This window comes from Dama dama, chromosome 1, assembly GCF_033118175.1.
Source record: "Dama dama isolate Ldn47 chromosome 1, ASM3311817v1, whole genome shotgun sequence".
NCBI lineage: Eukaryota > Metazoa > Chordata > Mammalia > Artiodactyla > Cervidae > Dama > Dama dama.
This window is the reverse complement of record NC_083681.1, coordinates 48,655,095-48,676,907: the sequence shown is the minus strand read 5'-3', so window position 1 is coordinate 48,676,907 and position 21,813 is coordinate 48,655,095. Positions and strand designations below refer to the sequence as shown.

Below are 21,813 nucleotides of genomic sequence, written 5' to 3'. Positions count from 1 at the left end.
CCAGTGTGGGAGACCTGGGTTCGATCCCTGGGTTGGGAAGATCCCCTGGAGAAGGAAATGGTAACCCACTCCAGTATTCTTGCCTGGAGAATCCCATGGATGGAGGAGCCTGGTAGGCTACAGGCCACGGGGTCGCGAAGAGTCGGACACGACTGAGCGACTTCACTCACTCACTTACTCACTCAATAGGATCCTAAAACCAGCTAACATGCTGGCAGATTAAAAACAACAACAAATATAACAAACAGAAAATTCAAGAATCTCAGATAGCCTGTTGTTTGATTATGTTGTGAAATATTGTTACCATTCACAAAAAGTTAAACAGCAAAGTATTATTTATGGTGAATTTTACGAACTGAACATTTTTACCATTTGCATACGGATCTGCTTGGTCTTCGCACCATAGACAAGTGGATTGAGAAATGGAGGGACCAACAAGTAAATGCTAGAAATGAGAATATGGATAAAAGTGGGAATGTGAGACCCAAACCTATGTGCGAAGAAGGAGAAGAAGGCAAGGAAGTAGAACTGGAGGAAGACACAGATATGAGCGAAACAAGTGTTGAATGCTTTCAACCTAGCCTCCTTCTGGGGCAAACGAAAAACTGTGATAAATATCTGTACATAGGACAATGTAATGAAAGAGAGATCAAACACTGCAATGTTGAAAGCCACGAATAAACCATAGATTTTGTTCACCTGGATATTTCCTGCAGCCAGTTTCACAATGGCCATATGCTCACAGTAGGAGTGGGAGATGACTGTTTTGTGGTAAAATTGCAATCGGAATTTTATCAGTACTAGGCAAGGGGCTACGAGAATGGCAGCCCTGAGTGTTACTGCACTTGCTATTTGAGAAATGAGGTGGGGAGTGAAGATGGCAGCATGTCTGAGTGGATAACAGATGGCTACATAGCGGTCCAGGGCCATAGCCAGCAAGATGCCTGATTCTATGCCCTGAAACGTGTGAATGAGCCACATTTGAAGCAAGCAGGAATCAAAATATATCTCTGGTATATGAAACCAGAAGACTCCAAGCATCTTGGGCACAACACTGGTAAGAAGTGCAATATCAGTTACCCCTAGCATGCCTAGGAAAATGTACATGGGCTCATGGAGGCTGGGCTCCAACTTGATGATGATCAGAAGCAAAGAATTTCCGATCATAGCAATGAGATACATAATACAGAATGGAATCCCAATCCAACATTGCACAGACTCTAGCCCTGGGATCCCTATTAGCGTGAACACAGAAGGCATGAAGATTGTGATGTTGGAAATGGACATAGTGTCCTAGGGTCTCCTGATGCAAACAAACGGATTCCTCAGTCAGTGCTACTTCCTCTTTTAATTCCCATTTGCATCCAAAGCCACAATATTGAATGCATGGTTTTTGCTAGAACACTAAGATCATGTCACCCACCTCATTCAAATATAGGAGGTAAAAGGAAGATTCAGAATGACACATCATTTTTTAAAGACAGACACCCCCAAGCCCTAAAAATGTGATTTGCCACTGCATTAGATAGAACCAGTCAAGTTCCTGAGTAAGGGGATCAACTACTGACTCGTCTGTTATTTCACTTCAGGCCTGTGGACACAAATAGCACGCTTGTTGATTTGGTTGGCAGTTACATTTACGCAGAGGTGACAGTTCGCTCCATATTCCACATTCCAGTTTCTGCTGTAGTGCTCTGTCATTCTGTTGTTTCTCAGTCTAAGACAGTCAGTTTGGGCTGGCCAGAACTCAGACTTGACCGTCACTAGTGCAGAATGCTATCCAAAAAGGAGACTAGGCCTCGGTAAGCTTGTCACCTGAAATAAAAATATGTTTGTTTATGTAGTGATCTATATTACATATCTCTATTGAAGACTAGATATCTTTCAGAGGAATGTGAAGGAAGAGTTTTAGAAAAGATCACTCAAATCCAAAGTTTCTTGCCATCTTTTTACATTTCTGGTATAACTGTATTAGATTTGCCTATATTTCCAACAGCTGAAATAACTAAGTTTTTGTCTTTAAAATGAATAAAATACATTACCGAATACACCCACAAAATAAACAGAGTGGAGGGACCTTTAGGAAACAAGAGACACAGTAGCAACTGAATAGAGAGTTAAGAGGACTCATTCTTAATGGTCTAAGGATATAAGAACATGGGTAAGTGTAAGTTTAACAGACTCTTCTCTTTTGGGTTTAAACCTTTCAGAGCTGTTGTTATCATGAGATTTGATTAATTTAAGCTCATAATGCAAAACAGTCTGAAACACTTGAGTTATTTTTTCTGAGCCATTTTTTCCAGGCATAAAATTCAATAGAAAATGAAGGGATGGAAGGATATGCTCCTTTAAAGATGAAAAAAAAAAAAAAAAGATGTCAAATACAGAACTACACACAGGAGACAGAAAGCTCACCTCAGTATTTCAGAAATGTTTAAGAAGAGAAATTTAAAGCAAGTGAAAAAATGTAATCATTATTCAATTCACTGACAAATGATTTTTTTTTTAAACTTCAGATCTTACCCATTATATCAAAGTTGCTCATCTGATCAAAATTATTTCCTGTTAAGCACTGCATATTTTAAATCAAGAATTTATCAAACTGAACATTAGAGAAATGTTTGTAAGTTTATGAAAATATGGTTAGTTTTTTTTTCATTCTTTCATAGACTCTCCAATAAAGTTGTTTCATGTGAGTAAACTCATGATCAGTTAACCCTCCACTGAATGTCAACAAATGGGCAGTAATGCAGGAAGCAGCTGTGGTTCCTGCTGCCAAACCACAACTGGAAGACTCAGGAGGTCACTTTAATGCTATAACTTGTATCAGTTGACATATATTTATGATAGACTAGTCATTAAAAGAAACAATTGGATATCCATAGGTTTGCTCCCCAATGACTAATTTTATATCAATCCATGCATACTCTAACAATAGTCAAGTTTTTCTTTCTAAAACATAGTCAGAATTAGAATGGAAATCCACAGTATTTAACTTTTTAAAGAGGTAGGAGAAATATCTGAGCATGATCTGATAATTACAGATAGTGGAATGGTAGGTGGGAAGTACATAATTGAGTGCAGAGTTGACTGGATGAAGTGATTACTATTGAAGAAGTTGACAATGAAACATTACAGAGGTAACCTTGGGAACAGTGAGACTTACTGGTTGATTGTTGAGTGCCCGTTCTGCTTCTACCAGATATCTGAAAAGTGTTGTCAGCTCTTCATATTGACATCTCTCAACATTTATAACACACTGACTCTGCTTACTCCTGAGTGTTCTGTTCTCAGTCCCTCTTCATTCTATTTGGACTCCCTGGAACAGCACACAGTCAATGTTAGGCATACATATCCACTTGGTGCTGGGGCCATCTGCGATGAGTAGATATTTCTGGGACAGCCTTTCATGTTTTTTGTCTTGTCTCTCTAATTGACATACTCCATCTTCCATAAGTTTGCCTGAAATCATGTTTTTGCATTCATTCTCTAATAAAACCAAAGGCAATATCTGTATTACTTGGAGGCGTAACATCAATTTATTCAGCTTGAATTGAAGAAGAAAGTGCTAAACACCAGTTTAACATTCTCTAATAAATGTGTGGAGAAAGAGGATTTATAAACTTAAATTGAGGGGTTTATTAGCCACCAGTTAAGCCACAAGGGACCCACCACATTTTAGTTATGTCCTCTTGGGTTCATCCACACTTAATATGCCTGAAATTATTACTACAACTTACAGATATCTCCTTGCTCTTTCTTTCTCTTGCATAAAATTAGATATTTATATACACCAGTGTTCATTTAATAAGCTGAGTTCTTTTTCTGCCTTCCTCATTTCTCAAAGGAAAAAGCAAACATAAAGTCTACTACTACTATAGACATGTTGCTTTGACAATGAATTCTACTCAAGTCAATAACCTGGAATACCTCCTTTCAGTCAGACATTTTGGGAAGAAAAAATCTGTATCCATAATGTTCTTTTATTATGCACTTACTTCCTGCAGTCTCACTCTTTTGATTGGTATTTTATCGAGACTATTTTTGTACATTCAGTAATTTTGTTTTGGTGAATTTCTCAGAGTGATCAATTGTGGGGGACATTTCTAAATCTGACTAGTTGGAGTTCTGAGTAAATGGTTGCACACATGACTATATTTTTTCCACCCTTCCATTTATAACTTCCCTTCTGTTGCTCATCTCTTCCTTCAAAAGCAGTTGTTATGTATGTCAGATATATGAAGGAATCATTCTACATTCTGTTAATAAAGAAAAGTATTTCTTCAAATTTTTGGAAATGCAGAGAGATGAATTAGTATAACTTTTATCATGGGTGTGAATAATAAATTCTAAGAAAGTCTTATGCATATGATACCTTTATCTTTGACGTATTTTACCCAGTTTCTAGACTTTATTATATGTAACTAACCTTTAGACATACTTGATATAAATTGGATATGTTGGCAAATTTAGGATAAATCTTTTCTGTGGGCTGGAAGAAAGTACTGACAGTGGATTTCAGGGTGAATGAGAGATGGTGATGAAAAGTGAAACATCTAAATTCTCTTTCCAGAAACATTATACTGACTGATGTTGAATGAAACTGATTCAGAGATTTTACTGACATCTTTACTTCTTTTCAGCCTATTTTTTTATTTCCTAACTTACCATTTTGTGTCCCATCTGTTCTCTTCTAATAATTGTGTTTAAATTTTGGTGACTCCCAATGTCCATTCCTGAGTCCTGGCACTCAAGCTATACAAATACAACAGTTATTTTATCTACTCAAAAGAATTCCATGATCTCCAATATGTCATCTACTAGAACAATATTCCACACAATTTTTTTCATTTTCTTCATTCTGTTCCCATTGTAGAAGGCTTGCATATCTTATCTATCTTATCCAGATTTCACTTCATGCTGAATATTCTTTGAAAAACTGTTCCCAGTTAATTTTACTCCCAGAAGGATAACAAATTTTTTCTTTATTTTAACATTTGGAAATACATTCATGAGTGTCAATTCTTATGTTTGTTGGCTTTCACTGTCTTTCTTTCTTTCTTCTCTTTTTTCTTGTTTACTTTTTAAAAGTAATTCAATATTTTTGAATATAGAGTGCCATCAATTTTAATTTTTTTTAACCAAAATTGTAGGCATGTATTAATTATGTAGCACGCATCAATCTTGCAAACTAGGACTTCAGCAGAGTAAGACTTAAGACCTATTTTCTGTCCATCTCTTATTTTAAAAAAGCTAGTCATTGAGCGACTTGTATCTCCAAAATCTGCTAAAGTGCCAAAATCCATAAAATATGAAGTCATTATTAATACCTATATTAAAAAATCAATTGAGTCTCAAAAACAATGATGAGATAATTCAATGGAGAATAATCTTTTACAAAAATAATGTTTAAACAACAGGGGGGTCATTTTTAAAAATTAATTTTCTTCTTAACAAATAGTAATAACTTGAAATTGATTATAAACCTAAATGTAAGATCTAAAATTATACAATTGCTAGGAGGAAGCAACATTTTTCTGATCATGCTAGACAAAGATTTCTTAGAAAGGTCCAAAAAACATAAAACAAGAGTATAAACTGATTAATATTAGACTTCATGAAAATAAAAAATGTTGGTTAGCATGCTATAGAAAGATAAAACCAGAGACTGGGAGGCAATATTTGAATATTTGCAAAATACATGAATGTGAATGTATTAGTCACTCAGTTGTGTCCGACTCTTTGTGACCCCATGGACTGTAGCCCCAGGCTCCTCGGTCCATGGAATTCTCCAGGCAAGAATACTGGAGGTTGCCATTCCCTTCTCCAGGGGGTCTTCCCAACCCAGGGATTGCAGCTGCATCTCCTGCATTACAGGCAGATTCTTTACCATACAAGCTACCAGGGAAGCAAAATACATAGATAGTCATTTTTTTTTTAATCCAGGATATGCTTAAACATTCACAATTAAAAAGATAAATTCATTAAAAATGGCTTTGTTTAATAACTCTTCAAAATTTTGCCCCTCATGAGATGGTATTGTAATACAGAAGAGAGCATAGTGTAAAGTTACAATTATTATCACAACTGAAGAAGCTAGAGATAGAAAACTAACTAAAATACATATAAACCCAGAAATCCATCCTTACTAGATAGCTGTGCTGCGCTCAGTCATGCCCAACTCTTTGTGACTCCATGGACTATGGCTCACCAGGCTCCTCTGTCCATGGTATTTTCCAAACAAGAATACTGGAGTGGGTTGCCATTTCCCTGGGTGGGGATCAAACCAGTTCTCCTGCATTGGCAGGTGGATTCTTTATCACTGGGCCACCAGGGAAGCCCAGACATATTAATATATTAAGAAATATTTAGGAGTATTTCTAAAAGTACATCAGAGATTTTTAAATTACTTAACATAGACACACAAAAATACACATATGGCATTTAAGCACTTGAAAAGAATCTTTATCTTTTAGAGGATGCAAATTAAAATTATGATCAGATGTAATTACTCATAAACTACAATAGATGAAAATTTAAAGATTGATACTGCCAATCATTGGTGACAATGAGGAACATCCAGAACTCTCATACACAGTTGATAAGAGCGTAAAATTGTATGGCCATTAGTAAGAGCAGTTTGAAATTTGTTTTAAAAGTTAATCTTGTATATAACAAGTGCCCCAGCATTTCCATGCTTAGTATTTACACAAGAAGAATAAAAATGTTAATATATGTGAGAGATTTACTCAAATAATCATATCAGTATTGTTCTTAATGGTCTAAAATTTTAAATATGTAGTGTTGCTTGAAAATACATTAACATAAGACTTTTATTCCTGAATGCTAAGAACTGGCTGGAACTGCAGAACTTCTGCCGTTTTTGCACAGAGAAAAGTCTCTTCCATTGCTGTCTTCACTAGTCTCTACTGTTTCATATTTAGTCTCTTTTGTTTCTGTAATATTTCTGACCCAGTAAGTATTTTAATTATTTCAGATTTAGATGAAAAGCATAATTTTGACATAATGTTCTCTCTGTGCCAAGAGACTATTTCAAGAATATGTCTCTCTTCTTTGATGGCAGGGTTAGGAAAGTGCAGGTAGAGAGTGTCAGACTTTCAGCAGAGCTCTGCTCTTGAACTAACCTCCTTCTTGCCTTCTTTCTTTGTTTCCCTCACACCTCACCCTCTTTTCCCTCTTCTCCTCATTCTTATTCTCTTCTTTGCTTCTTTCTAAGAATTAAAGGTAAACATAAATGTGGAGGGCATAGTAACATGTTTGACAAGTAAATTTGGACTTTTTCTAACAATGTCAATCTGATTTCAATAATGAGTACTGATTTTTGTAAAGTTGGTACACATTTAGCATTTTTACAAAGAAAAGATATATTGCAGATCCAAAGATTTACCAGAAATATATTTAAATCACATATGCAATAAAATATTGTAAAATAATATATTTAAAATCTATTAAGAGTTAAGGTGAAAAATATTAGATGTCAACATTAAAATATAATCATTGATACATGATTGGTTTTAAAAATTTAGGGAGTATTAGAGTGAAAATGGTTGAAGACTGCTCCTCTAGAATCCACACTCTTTTTTTTTTCTTTAGTTAGTTTATTTATTTTAATTGTAGAATGATTACTTTACAATAGTGTGATGATTTTTGCCATACATCAACATGAATAGGCCACAGAATATAATTTTTAATAAGGAAGATGCATCAATGTGTATTTGTTTGAATAAAAGTTGTTTTGTTGTTCAGTGACCAAGTTGTGTCCGACTCTTTGCAAGCCCATGGACTGCAGCATGCCAGGCCTCCTGGTCCCTCACCATCTCCCAGAGTTTGCCCAAGTTCATATCCATTGAATTGGTGAAGCCATCCCACCATCTGCATTCTCTCTTGCCCTCTTCTCCTTCTGCCTTCTATCTTTCCCACCATCAGGGTCTTTTCCAATGAGTCAGCTGTTCACATAAGGTGGCCCAAGTATTGGAATTTCAGCTTCAGTTTCAGTCCTTCTAAAGAATATTCAGTGTTGATTTCCTTCAAAATTGACTGGTTTGAATTTCTTGCTTTCCAGGGCACTCTCAAGAGTCTTCTCCAGCACTACAGTTTGAAAGCATCAATTCTTTGACTCTCTGCCTCGTTGTCGGGCTCTCACATCCATACATGACTCCTGGAAAACCATAGCCTTGACTGTATGGACCTTTGTTGGCAAAGTGCTGTCTTTGGTTTTTAATATACTGTCTAGGTTTGTCATAGCTTTCCTGCCAAGAAGCAATGGTCTTCTAATTTCATGGCTGCAGTCACCATTCACAGTGATTTTAGAGCTCAAGAAAAGGAAATCTGTCACTGCTTCCACCTTTTTCCTTTCTATTTGCCATGAACTGATGGGACTGGATGCCACAATCTTAGCATTTTTTAAAATTAATTGTTACTTTAATTGGAGGCTAATTCTTTACAATATTGTAGTGGTTTTTGCCATACATTGACATGAATCAGCCTTGACTGCACATGTGTCCCCCATCTTGAAACCCCTCCCACGTCCCTCCCCACACCATCCCTCAGGGTCGTCCCGGTGCCCCGGTCCTGAGCACCCTGCCTCATGCATCGAACCTGGACTGGTGATCTATTTCACATAGAACGTTTCAGTGGTATTCTCTCAAACCATCCCACCCTCGCCTTCTCCCACAGAGTACAAAAGTCTGTTCTTTATATCTGTGTCTCTTTTGCTGTCTCACATATAGGGTCATTGTTACTTCTTTCTAAATTCCATATATATGCATTAATACACTCTATTGGTGTTTTTGTCTCTGATTTACTTCACTCTGTATAATAGGCTCCAGTTTCATCCACCTCATTAGAACTGATTCAAATGTGTTCTTTTTAGTAGCTGAGTAATATTCCATGGTGTATACGTACCACAGCTTTCTTATCCATTCATCTGCCGATAGACATGTAGGTTGCTTCCACGTCCTAGCTATTGTAAACAGTGCTGAGATGAACATTGGGGTACATGGGATGCTTTCAATTCTGGTTTCCTCGGTGTGTATGCCCAGCAGTGGGATTGCTGGGTCGTATGGCAATTCTATTTCCATTTTTAAGGAATCTCCACACTGTTTTCCCATAGTGGCTGTACTAGTTTGCATTCCCACCAACAGTTTAAGAGAGTTCTCTTTTCTCCACACCCCCTCCAGCAATTTTTGTTTGTAGACTTTTTGATGGCAGCCATTCTGACTGGCAGGAGATGGTACCTCATTGTGGCTTTGATTTGCATTTCTCTGATAATGAGTGATGTTGAGCATCTTTTCATGTGTTTGTTAGCCATCCATATATCTTTCTTGGAGAAATGTCTGTTTAGTTCTTTGACCCATTTTTTGATTGTGTAGTTTATCTTTCTGGTATTGAGCTGCATGAGCTGCTTGTATATTTTTGAGATTAATTCTTTGTCAGTTGCTTCATTTGCTATTATTTTCTCCCATTCTAAAGGCTGTCTTTTCACCTTGCTTATAGTTTCCTTCATTGTGCAAAAGCTTTTAAGTTTAATTAGGTCCCATTTGTTTATTTTTGCTTTTATTTCCATTACTCAGGAGGTGGGTCATAGAGGATCCTGCTGTGATTTATGTCAGAGTGTTTTGCCTATGTTTTCCTCTAGGAGTTTTATAGTTTCTGGTCTTGCATTTAGATCTTTAATCCATTTTGAGTTTATTTTTGTGTATGATGTTAGAAAGTGTTCTAGTTTCATTATTTTACAAGTGGTTGACCAGTTTTCCCAGCACTACTTGTTAAAGAAGTTGTCTTTTCCCCATTGTATATTCTTGCCTCCATTGTCAAAGATAAGGTGTACATAGGTGCATGGTACAACCCCCATTCTTAATTTCCCCCATTATGCTGCCCATTCAGCAAACAGCAAACATGCCCAAACTTATTAATAGGAGAATAAAAATTTAATCAACACTGCAATTTCATCTTTTATTCCTCAGACTGCTAAAGATTTAAAATCCGATAAAGTCCAGCAGTTGTGAAGTCATGAGTAAATAGTTTGTAAGAATGTATATTTTGGTAGGTAATTTTATTATTGGGAAGTGTATATTCAAGAGGTTTATAATTACTTATTTTAGATGGTATAAAGGAAATTATGAATGCTAAAGAAGTATATTGTAAGGCATCTAAGAATCATTTCTTAATTCTCAAAGTTGTACAATTTAGGGTTGAAAACAATATCACATGCCATTTTTTCTAGTCATTTTTTGCTTAAATTTCCTCTTACTATCCCAGAAAAATTCACCTCATTTTGTATTTAGCCATCATGATACTCACCTTCAGTATGCAACATTTTATTCTTGTACCTTATTCTAAAAACTTCACAGATTACAGAAATATTAACTTAAAAACAATAATTTTTTCCCCAAATCTCATTCATTTAGTAGCAACAATTTTCAACATTTGATTTATAGTCTTCCAGGTTGCCTGGCACTAAAGGTTCTACCCATTTTAAATTTTAATTGACATTATAAAATTACCTACCCAAATGTAAATTTTCCCTTATTGTTAACTGAAAAATGTTCTGGAATACTCTCCCAAATTGCTAAAACCTCCTTTGCTATGGTAGGATAAAAACTTTAGGCCATAAATTTAAGGTTGATTTTAGCATCTATTTCACAGAGAAGAGAATGTAAACTTCGATTTTTTTTTTCCTGTTGTCCCAGAGTTGTATTAAAACCTAAAGTTGAAGAAAAAAGTCACTAAGTATTCCTAAGTTATGAATAGTTGACGTGGTTTATAAATGATATCTGTCTCTATTGCTGCTACTGATTACTATCTCTACCACTCACCATTCTCCCATTTCCTGCTCAAATCTCAGCACTTGAGAGAGTGAGAGGGCATTTGTTATTTGTCCTGGAGCTACCTTATTCCCTGCTCTTGGGAGAGAAGATAGTTGTGATTTTCCACACCTGGACCCAAGGGAGTCAGATTCAAAAACTTACCATGAAAATTGGACTTTTCTCAAAAAAGTGAGAGACTGACACTCTTGTCCTCTAAATATTTAATTTCCTACAAAATCTGGAGATTAATTTGTGCACGCTATTACCACTTCTCTCTCATTGCCATGTATGTTTCCCTCTTGTTCACTAAGAAGTAAAAAGGATACAAAGTTTACAAACTCATGAAAACTGATCACTGTGTCAAATTTACCTCTATGCTACTCTTCTGTGGCATAGTATTTATAACGGCTTAGGAATTTGTTAACACTTGATGAATTAAATAAAATGAATAATTTTACTGCTTATGAGTTTACTGCTTATGAGTTTTGTGCCTATAACTTTATGAATGACCCTGCAAATATACTGAAATTTTTAGACTTTATTTACTCATTACAAACATAAAGATATAATATCTGTTTGTTTTGCTTTTGATAAGAACAGTTAACATATACTTCTTCAATTTTCTTTTTTTTAAAGAAGACCCAGATAACCAAGAAACAAAATCAAGAACTAGATTTATTGTGTACCTGGATACTGCAGAACTTTAAGCCTTGAGCATATCTAAATTCATTGAGAAATGCACAATTTGTGAATCTTTTCAGAGCTAGATGTTTACAAGACTAAACTCAAGCAGGTACTAAAAAAATTAAAGAGAAATGTAAAGGAGAAACATTCAGTATTTTCCCCCTCTATGTCTCTCATTCTCATTACCCGTCTAGGATCCACAATCCTATTGACTGCTGTCATGGGCTAATAACCAACAGCTAACATGATTGCAAATTGAAAAAAAAAAATTAAATAGAAAACTTGAGCAAAACTTATTTTTAGAAAAACCATTTCCAATAACAAAGACTCTGCTGTTTTATCATGTTGGGAAATAGTGTTACCATTCATAAAAAGGTAAACATAAAAGTTTTTCTCACAGTAAACTTTTTGAACAAAATATTTTTACCATATGGACACGGATCTGCTTGGTCTTTGCACCATAAATAAGTGGATTGAGAAATGGAGGGACCAGCATATAAGTGCTAGAAAAGAGGATGTGAATATAAGGAGGGATGTGAGAACCAAATCTATGTGCAAAGAAGGAGAAGAAACCAAGGAAGTAGAACTGGAGGAAGACACAGATGTGAGCGACACAAGTGTTGAATGCTTTCAACCTTGCCTCCTTCTGAGGCAAACGAAAAACTGTGATGAATATCTGTATGTAGGACAATGTGATTAATACAATGTCAAGCCCGGCAACAGTGAAGGCCACAAACAAACCATAGATTTTGTTGACCCTGATGTTTCCTGCAGCCAGTTTCACAACAGCCATATGTTCACAGTAGGAATGAGAGATGAGCATTGTATGATAAAACTGTAATCGGAGCTTTATCAGTACTAGGCATGGTGCTACAAGAATGGCAGCCCTGAGTGTTACCATAGCTGCTATTTGAGTGACTAAGTGGTGAGAGAAGATGGCAGCATGTCTGAGTGGATAACAGATGGCTACATAGCGGTCCAGGGCCATGGCCAGCAACATGCCTGACTCTATGCCCTGAAATGTGTGGATGAGCCACATTTGAAGCAGGCAACAATCAAAATGTATTTCTGGTACATGAAACCAGAAGATTCCAAGCATCCTGGGCACAATGCTTGTGCTGAGAGCAATATCTGTGACTCCTAGCATGCCTAGAAAAATGTACATGGGCTGATGGAGACTGTGTTCTGATTTGATGATGATCAGAAGCAAGGAGTTTCCAATCATAGCCATGAGATACATGGCACAGTATGGAATCCCAATCCAGCACTGCACAGACTCTAGGCCTGGGATCCCTATTAGTGTGAACTCAGAAGGCATGAAGACTGTGGTGTTGGAAGTGGACATAGTGTCCTTGAGCCTCATGATGCAAACAAAAGACATATCTCAGTCCATGCTACTTCCTTTTCTACTCCTTATTTTCATCCAAAGTCATCATATTGAGTGTGTATGATTTTGTTAGATCTCTCAGATCCTATCATCCACCTCATATAATATCATATAAAATATCATATCATATCATCTATATCATATAAAAGGTAAATGAAAGATCCACAATGAAACATGTTTTTAGTAATGGCATGCATAAGCCCTGTACCATCATAAATATTGTATTAGCATGACAGTACGATTGCGTTAGAACCAACCAAATACCTGAGTTCCCAGATGGCACTAGTGGTAAAGAACCCACCTGCCAATGCAGGAGACATAATAGACACAGGTTCAATCCCTGGGTCGGACAGTCCCCTGGAGGGGGACAGAGCAACTCACTCCAGTATTCTTGCTTGGAAAATTCCACAGACAGAGGAGTCTGGTGGGCTACAGTCCGTGGGGTTGCAAAAAGTCTGACACGACTGAAGTGGCTTAGTACATACTCACAAGAACACACAAGGACTTCTTACTCAACTGCTGATGTGTCTGTCATTTCACTTCAAAGCTGTGAAAACAAAAAAGTTGTTTATTTTGGTTGGTAATTATATTTTAATCAGAAGTTAATGATGCTCTTCATATTCCAATTTCCATTTACTGCTTCAGCATTCATGTTATTCTCAGTTGTCTCTCAGTCAAAGCCATTCGGTTTGGACATTGAGAGTCTGGCAATATATTAGTGCAGGTTTCTCTCTAAGAAAGAGAATAAACATAGAAACACTTGTCACCTAAAAGCAAAATATATTTGTCTAGATATTGAGGATATGTATTATCTATCTCTTTGTAAGACTAGATGTCTTTTCAGAAGAACTTGAAGGAAGAGTTTTAGAAAAGATCATTCAAATTTGTGTACATTTGGTAAGTCTGGACAAAAGTCTGGGTACTTTTTTATGTTTCTAGTAAAACTGAATTGTTTTGCCTACATTTCCAACAGCTGAAATGCTTCATTTTTCTGCTGAAATTAAAATATATTCTGTAATACACATTACAAAATGTTTAGAGTCAAGAGAACTCAAGAAAGCAATATTGGCAACAGTAGCAAAATATGTAGGTCTGAGGACTCATTCTTAATGACTGATGGATATAGGAACATGGGTAATTGACTGGAATAGTGTCTTTACTCTTGGGTTTTGCCTTTTGTTTCTCTTCTTAACAAAGCTATTTGTAAGGCCTCCTCAGACAACCATTTTGTCTTGTCTTTTTGAATTTTTTTTTTCTTGGGGATGGTCTTGATCACTGCCTCCTGTACAATATCATGAACATCTGTCCATAGTTCTTCAGGCACTCTGTCTATCAGATCTAATTCCTTGAACTGATTTGTCACTTCCTCTGTATAATTGTAATGGATTTGATTCAGATCATACCTGAATGGTCTAGTGGTTTTTCCCTACCATCTTCAATTTAAGTCTGAATTTGGCAATAAGGAGTTCATGATCTGAGCCACAGCCAGCTCCTGGTCTTGTTTTTGCTGACTGTATAAAACTTCTCCATCTTTGGCTGCAAAGAATATAATCAATCTGGTATTGGCCATCTGGTGATGTCTATGTGTAGAGTCTTCTCTTGTGTTGTTGGAAGTGGGTGTTTGTCATGACCAGTGGGTTCTCTTGGCAAAACTCTGTTAGCCTTTGCCCTGCTTCATTCTGTACTCCAAGGCCAAATTTGCCTGTTACTCTTGGTGTCTCTTGACTTCCTACTTTTTCCTTCCAGTCCCATATAATGAAAAGGACATCTTTTTTGGGTGTTAGTTCTAGAAGGTCTTGTAAGTCTTCATTAAATCAGTCAACTTCAGCTTCTTCAGCATTCTGGTCGGGACAAAACTTTGATTCTGTGATTTTGAATTGTTTGCCTTGGAAATGAACAGAGATCATTCTGTCATTTTTGGGTGCCATCCAAGTACTGCATTTTGGGTCTATTGTTGACTATGATGGTTACTCCATTTCTTCTAAGGGATTCGTTCCCACAGTAGTAGATATAATGGTCATCTGAGTTAAATTCACCCATTCTAGTCCGTCTTAGTTTGCTGATTCCTAAAATGTCAATGTTCACTCTTGCCATCTCCTCTTTGACCATTTCTAATTTGCCTTGATTCATGGAAATAATATTACAGGTTGCTACACAATATTGCTCTTTACAGCATCAGACTTTACTTCCATCACCAGTTACATCCAAAATTGGGTGTTGTTTTTGCTTTGGCTCCATCCCTTCTTTCTTTCTGGAGTTATTTCTCCACTGATCTCCAGTAGCAGAGAGTTCATCTTTCAGTGTCCTATCTTTTTGCCTTTTCATATAGTTCGTGGGGTTCTCAAGGCCAGAATACTGAAGTGGTTTGCTCCTCCCTTCTCCAGTGGACCACAGCTTGTCAGGTCTCCACCATGACCCATCCGTCTTCGTAGCTGTGAAAAGAAGAGAAGTGAAAAGCAAAGAAGGAAAGGAAAGATATACCCATTTGAATGCAGAGTTCCAAAGAATAGCAAGGAGAGATTTAAAAAAAAAAAAAAAAAAAAAAAAGCCTTCCTAACTGAACAATGCAAAGAAATAGAGGAAAACAATAGGATGGAAAAGACTAGAGATCTCTTCAAGAAAATTAGAGATAACATGGGAAAAATTCATGCAAAGAAGGGTACAATAAAGGACAGAAATAGTATGGGCCTAACAGAAGCAGCAGATATTAAGAAGAGGTGACAAGAATACAGAGAATAACTATACAAAAAACATCTTCATGACCCAGATAATCACGATGATTTGACCACTCACCTAAAGCCAGCCATCCTGGAATGTGAAGTCAAGTGGGCCTTAGGAAGCATCGCCATAAACAAAGCTAGTGGAGATGATGGAATTCCAGTTGAGCTATTTCAAATCCTAAAAGAAGATGCTGTGAAAGTGCTGTACTCAGCATGCCAGCAAATTTGGAAAACTCAGCAGTGGCCACAGGACTGGAAAAGGCCAATTTTCATTCCAATCCCAAAGAGAGGTAATACCAAAGAATGTTAAAATGACTGCACAATTGCACTAATCTCACACGCTAGTAAAGTAATGCTCAACATTCTCCAAGCCAGGCTTCAGGAGTACATGAACAGTGAATTTCCAGATGTTCAAGCTGGTTTTTAGAAAAAGCAGAGGAATCAGAGATCAAATTGCCAACATCCGCTGGATCATCAAAAAAGCAAGAAAGTTCCGGAAAAACATCATCTATTTCTGTTTCATTGACTATGGGAAAACCTTTGACTGTGTGGGTCACATGAAACTATGGAAAATTCTTCAAGAGACAGGAATACCAGACCACCTGACCTGCCCTTTGAGAAATCTGTATGCAGGCCAAGAAGCAACAGTTAGAACTGCACATGGAACAACAGACTGGTTCCAAATTGGGAAAGGAATACGTCAAAGCTGTATATGGTCACCCTGCTTGTTTTAACTTATATGCAGGGTACATCATGGGAAATTCTGGGATGGATGAAGCACAAGCTGGAATCAAGTTTGCTGGGAAAAATATCAATAGCCATAGCTATGCAGATGATACCACCCTTATGGCAGAAAGTGAAGAACTAAAGAGCCTTGTGTTGAAAGTGAAAAAGGAGAGTGAAAAGGTTGGCTTAAAACTCAGCATTCAGAAAACTAAGATCGTGGCATCCATCACTTCATGGAAAATAGATGGGGAAACAGTGACAGGCTTTATTTTCTGGGCTCCAAAATCACTGCAGATAGTGACTGCAGCCATGCAATTAAGACACTTGGTCCTTGGAAGAAAAGCTATGACCAACCTAGACATTATATTAAAAAGCAGAGACATTATTTTGCCAACAAAGGTCCATCGAGTCAAAGTTATGGCTTTTCCAGTAGTCATGTATTGATGTGAGAGTGGGCTATAAAGAAAGCTGAGCACTGAAGAACTGATGCTTTTGAACTGTGGTGTTGGAGAAGACTCTTGAGAGTCCCTTGGCCAGAAAGGAGATCCCACCAGTCATCCTAAAGCAAATCAGTCCTGAATATTCATTGGAAGGACTGATGTTGAAGCTGAAACTCCAACACTTTAGCCACCTGGTGTGAAGAACTGACTCATGATGGCGGGAAAGATTGAAGGCAGGAGGAGAAGTGGATGACAGAGGATGAGACGGTTGGATGGTATCACTGACTCAATGGACATGCATTTGAGTAAACTCTGGGAGTTGGTAATGGACAGGGAAGCCTGGCCTGCTGCTGTTCATGGGTCACAAAGAGTTGGACATGACTGAGTGACTGAACTGACTGATTTTTGTCTTTAAACTTCTCAGAGCTATCATTAGAATGAGATTAGACTAATTTAGGCTCATTAATTTTTCGTGAAAAACAGAAAGTCTGAAACACTTGAGTCATTTTTTTCTGAGCTGAGGCATAAGAAATTATTAGAAAATGAACTGGTGGAAGGATGTATTCCCTAAAAGAATTCAAATATAGAACTATACAGAGAAGAGAGAGAGCTGACCTTGGAATTTAAAAAATGTTTAGGAAGATAAATTTACAGCAAGTTAAAAAAAGTAATCATTACTCAATTCATTGACTTTTTGTGAAAACGTTGGAGCTTATCCACTATATGAAAGCTGTTATCTGACAAAAGCATTTCCTATTGCATATTTTGCATTGCATACATTGCATATTTTGAAGCAAGAAATCCTCAAACCATACATGAGAGAGATATTTGCAATTCTGTGAAAATAAGGTTAGGTTTTTTTTATTTTTATTTTTATAGGCTCTCTGATAATGTTGCTTCATATGAGTAAACTCATGATCAACTAACTCTGCACTGAATGTCAACAAACAGGGCAGTAACAGAGGAAGCAGCTGTGGTTCCTGTTGCTAAACCACAAAGGAAAGAATCAATAGGTCATTTTCATTCTGTCGCCTGTATCAGTTGACAGTTATCTATAATAGACTAATCACTAAAAGAAGCAGTTGGATATCCATTGGTTTGCTCCTCAATGACCAATTTTATGATCAATCCACCTACTGACTCTAGTAATAATCGTTTTTCTTTCTAAAACATAATAAGAATTAAAATAGAAATCCTTTAAAAACAACCACACTTTCTGAGCTTTTTAAGAGGTAGGAGCAATATTTGAGCTTGATCTGATAAGTACAGACAGTGGAATGTCAGGTGGAAAATACATAATTGAGTACAGGTTTGATGGACTTGAGTGATTATTATTGAAAAATCTGGCAATGAAACACTATGGAGGTAAACTTGGGAATAGTGAGACTTACTTGCTAATTGTTGCATGCTGGTTCTGCTGTTACTAGATTATCAGAAAGGCATTGTCAGATCTTTATATTAACATCACTCAACTCTTATAACATACTGCCTCTTCTTGTTGTTTGTGTTACATGTTTTCAGTTCCTCTTCATTCTATTTGGACCCTCTGTAACAACACTCATTCAGCGTCAGGAACACAAATCCATTTTGTACGGGGTCATCTGCAATGGGGAAACAACTCTGGGATAGCCTTTCCTGCTTTCCTCTGGTCTCTATAACAGACATTCTCCATCTTTTGTAAGTCTGTCTTAGATCATATATCTGTGGTCACTTTCCAATAAAAACAAGGGCAAAATCTGTATTACTTGGAGGCATAACATCAATTTATTTAGCATGAATTGAATAAGAAAGCTGCTGCCCATCAGTTTATGTTCTATAATGAATGTGTGGAGGAGGATTTATAAACATAAAATGAGGGGTTTATTAACCATCAGTTAAACCACAAGGGACCCAGCAAATTATAGTTATGTCCTCTTGGGTTCATCCACACCTAGTATCCCTGAAATTATTATTACAATTTACAGACACATCCCTGCTCTTCTATTTTTCTCTTGCATAAAATGAATAAGAGATATTTATATATACCTGTGTTCTTTTTATATCTCAGTTGTTTTTCTGATCTCCTAATTTGCCAAAAAAACAAAATCTAAGCTCTACTTAAATATAGACATTTCTTTGCCAATGATTTCTCCTTGAATAAAGAACCTGTGACACTTTCTTGCAACGAGGCATTTTGAGAGGAAAAATCTGTATCCATATGCTATTTTATTATGCACTTCTCATTTCCTGCAGTCTCACTCCTTTGATTTGTATTTTATTGAGACTATTTTTGTATATTCAATATTTGTTTTTTGTTTGTTTGTTTATTTCTTAGTGTGACCAATAGTGGTTGACATTTCTAAATCCTACTAGAGAGAGTTCTGACTAAACGCTACACATGAATAAAATTTTTCCATCCCTCGCTTTACAATTTTCCCTCTTTTCCTCCTCTCTTCCTTCATAAAGAAGGTATTATATGTGACAGATATACGAAGGTATCATTCCATGTGCTTTTAATTAAGAAAATATATTTTCAAATTTGGGGAAATAAGGAGACAAATTAGGATATCTTTCATCATGAGCTCAAATAAATTCTAAGAAAGTTTTAGGCACATGATACCTTTCTCTTTGACATTTTACCCAGTTTTTAGATTTTCTTATATGTAACTACATTTTAGATATACTTAATGTAGCTTAGACATGTTGGCAGATTTAGGACAAATCTTTTCTGTGGGCTGAAGGAGGTTATTTTCAATGGATTTCAGGGTGACTAAGAGATATGATGAAAAGGAAAAGATCCTAAATTTTCCTTCCAGAAATTCTCCTGTGGAGAATGAAAGCATTATATTGATTCATGCTGAATAGAATTGATTCAGAGGTCCAAATGACATCTATACATCTCTTCAGCCTATCTTTTATTTTCTGATTTACCATTTCATTTTTCACCTGTTCCCTTCTACTAATTGAGTATAAATTTTGATTTTTCCCCAAGTTCTAACCTGAGTCCTCACACTCAAATTATACAAATATGATGGCAATTTCACCTACTTAAAATAAATCAGTTACCTTCAACATATCATCTACTAGAACAATACTCCAACACAAAAAAATTTTTTTTTTCATTTTCTTCACTCAGTTCCCATTATAAAAGGCTGCTGCTGCTGCTACTGCTAAGTCCCTTCAGTCATGTCCGACTCTATGTGACCCCATAGAGGGCAGCCCACCAGGCTCCCCCGTCCCTGGGATTCTCCAGGCAAGAACACTGGAGTGGGTTGCCATTTCCTTCTTCAATGCATGAAAGTGAAAACTGAAAGTGAAAAGTGAAAGTGATGTCGCTCAGTCATGTCTGACTCTTTGTGACCCCATGGACTGCAGCCCACCAGACTCCTCCATCCATGGGATTTTCCAGGCAAGAGCACTGGAGTGGGGTGCCATTGCCTTCTCCATTATAGAAGGTTAGCATATCTTATTCAGATTTCAGTTCATGTTAATATATTTGAAAAACTGTCCCCAGTTAATTTTGCTCCCGGAAGGATGAATTTACTTTTTCTTTATTTTAACATCTAGAAATACCTTCATACCTAAATCAATCCTTATGCTTGTTGGGTTTTTTTTTTTTTCTTTCTTTCTTTCCTTTTCCCTTCTCTTTTCCTTGTTCATCTATTTTAGAAATGTTATTAAATATTGTTTAATGTTAATGTCATCATTTTTAATTTGTTTACCACAATTACAGATATGTATTCATTATGAAGCAAACATCAGTCTGCAAACTAGGTCATTAGCAGAGTAAGACTTAAGAACTCTTTTCTGTCCATCTCTTATTTTAATAATATGAGTCACTGAATGACTTCTATCTCTAAAATCTGCTAAACTGCCAAAAAGCATACAGAATATGAGGTCAGTATTAATTGCTACATAAAAAATAAATTGATTCTCAAAAACAATGTTGAGACAATTCAATGGAGAATAGTCTTTTATACAAATGATATTTAAACAACAGGATAGCCATTTTTTTTAAAAAAATAGCTTTGTTTTTAACAAATGATAATGAAATAACTGAAAATGGATCATAAAGCTAAACATAAGAACACTTTTGTTATCATATTAGCCAAATATTTCCTAGAAAGGACCAAAAAGCATAATCCAAGAGTATAAACAGATAAATTAGGCTTCATGAAAATAAATAAATATCTGTTAACAAACTATTAGATTAAATTAAAACCAACAACTTGGAGGAAATATTTGAAAAATATATAGCCAGTCAATTTTTTTATTAGGAAATGCAAAAACATTCACAACAATTAAAAAACTCATTAAAAATAAGTCTTTTTTAGTAACTCTTAAAATTTTTGCCCTTCATGATGATAGCAGCAGCACAGAAAACAGTAGTGTGTAAAGTTATAATCATTATCAGATAGAAAACAAGCTAAAATACATATAGACTCAGAAATATTAATACATTAAGAAATATTTGGCAATATTTCTAAAAATATGTTACAGAGATTTTTATGTTACTTCACCTAAACACACAAAAAGATACATATAGCACATAAAGCACACGTAAAGAATCACAGCATCTTTTAGGATACAAATTAAAATTATGATCAGATATAATTACTCATCAACTACAATAAATGCAGATTTAAAGATTGACATTGTCAATCACTGGTGATAATGAGGAACATCCAAAACTCTCATACACTGCTGATGGGGGTGTAAAATTGTAAGGCCATCTGGTACACTGGGAAGACCCTGAGGGATCAGGTAGAGAGGGAGGTGGGAGGGGGGATCGGGATGGGGAATACATGTAAATCCATGGCTGATTCATGTCAATGTATGACAAAAACCACTACAATATTGTAAAGTAATTAGCCTCCAACTAATAAAAATAAATGAAAAAAAAAATTGTATGACCATTAGTGAAGGCTGTTTGAAGTTTGTTTTAAAAGTTAGCCTTACACATAGCAAATACCCCAGCATTCCCATTCCTAGTATTTCTGCAAGAATAGGAAAGTTAGCATATGCTAGAGTTTTATTCAAATAATCAT

The 21,813-nt window shown here is 36.2% G+C and overlaps 2 protein-coding genes across 2 annotated transcripts; both read right to left on the bottom strand.

The window, feature by feature from the left end:
* Positions 1–348: 348 nt before the first annotated feature.
* Positions 349–1,287, bottom strand: LOC133054144 (olfactory receptor 52A1-like). The gene has a single exon (XM_061138856.1). It carries the CDS (start codon positions 1,285–1,287, stop codon positions 349–351), a length of 939 nt encoding a protein of 312 aa, XP_060994839.1.
* A 10,620-nt stretch (positions 1,288–11,907) lies between these two features.
* LOC133054138 (olfactory receptor 52A1-like) lies at positions 11,908–12,858 on the bottom strand. The gene has a single exon (XM_061138845.1). The coding sequence runs from the start codon at positions 12,856–12,858 to the stop codon at positions 11,908–11,910; it is 951 nt and encodes a 316-aa protein (XP_060994828.1).
* Positions 12,859–21,813: the final 8,955 nt, after the last annotated feature.

Coding starts and splice junctions, on each gene's coding strand:
- LOC133054144 (XM_061138856.1), bottom strand. CDS start 1,287: ATGTCCATTTCCAACATCACAATCTTCATGCCTTCTGTGTTCACGCTA.
- LOC133054138 (XM_061138845.1), bottom strand. CDS start 12,858: ATGTCCACTTCCAACACCACAGTCTTCATGCCTTCTGAGTTCACACTA.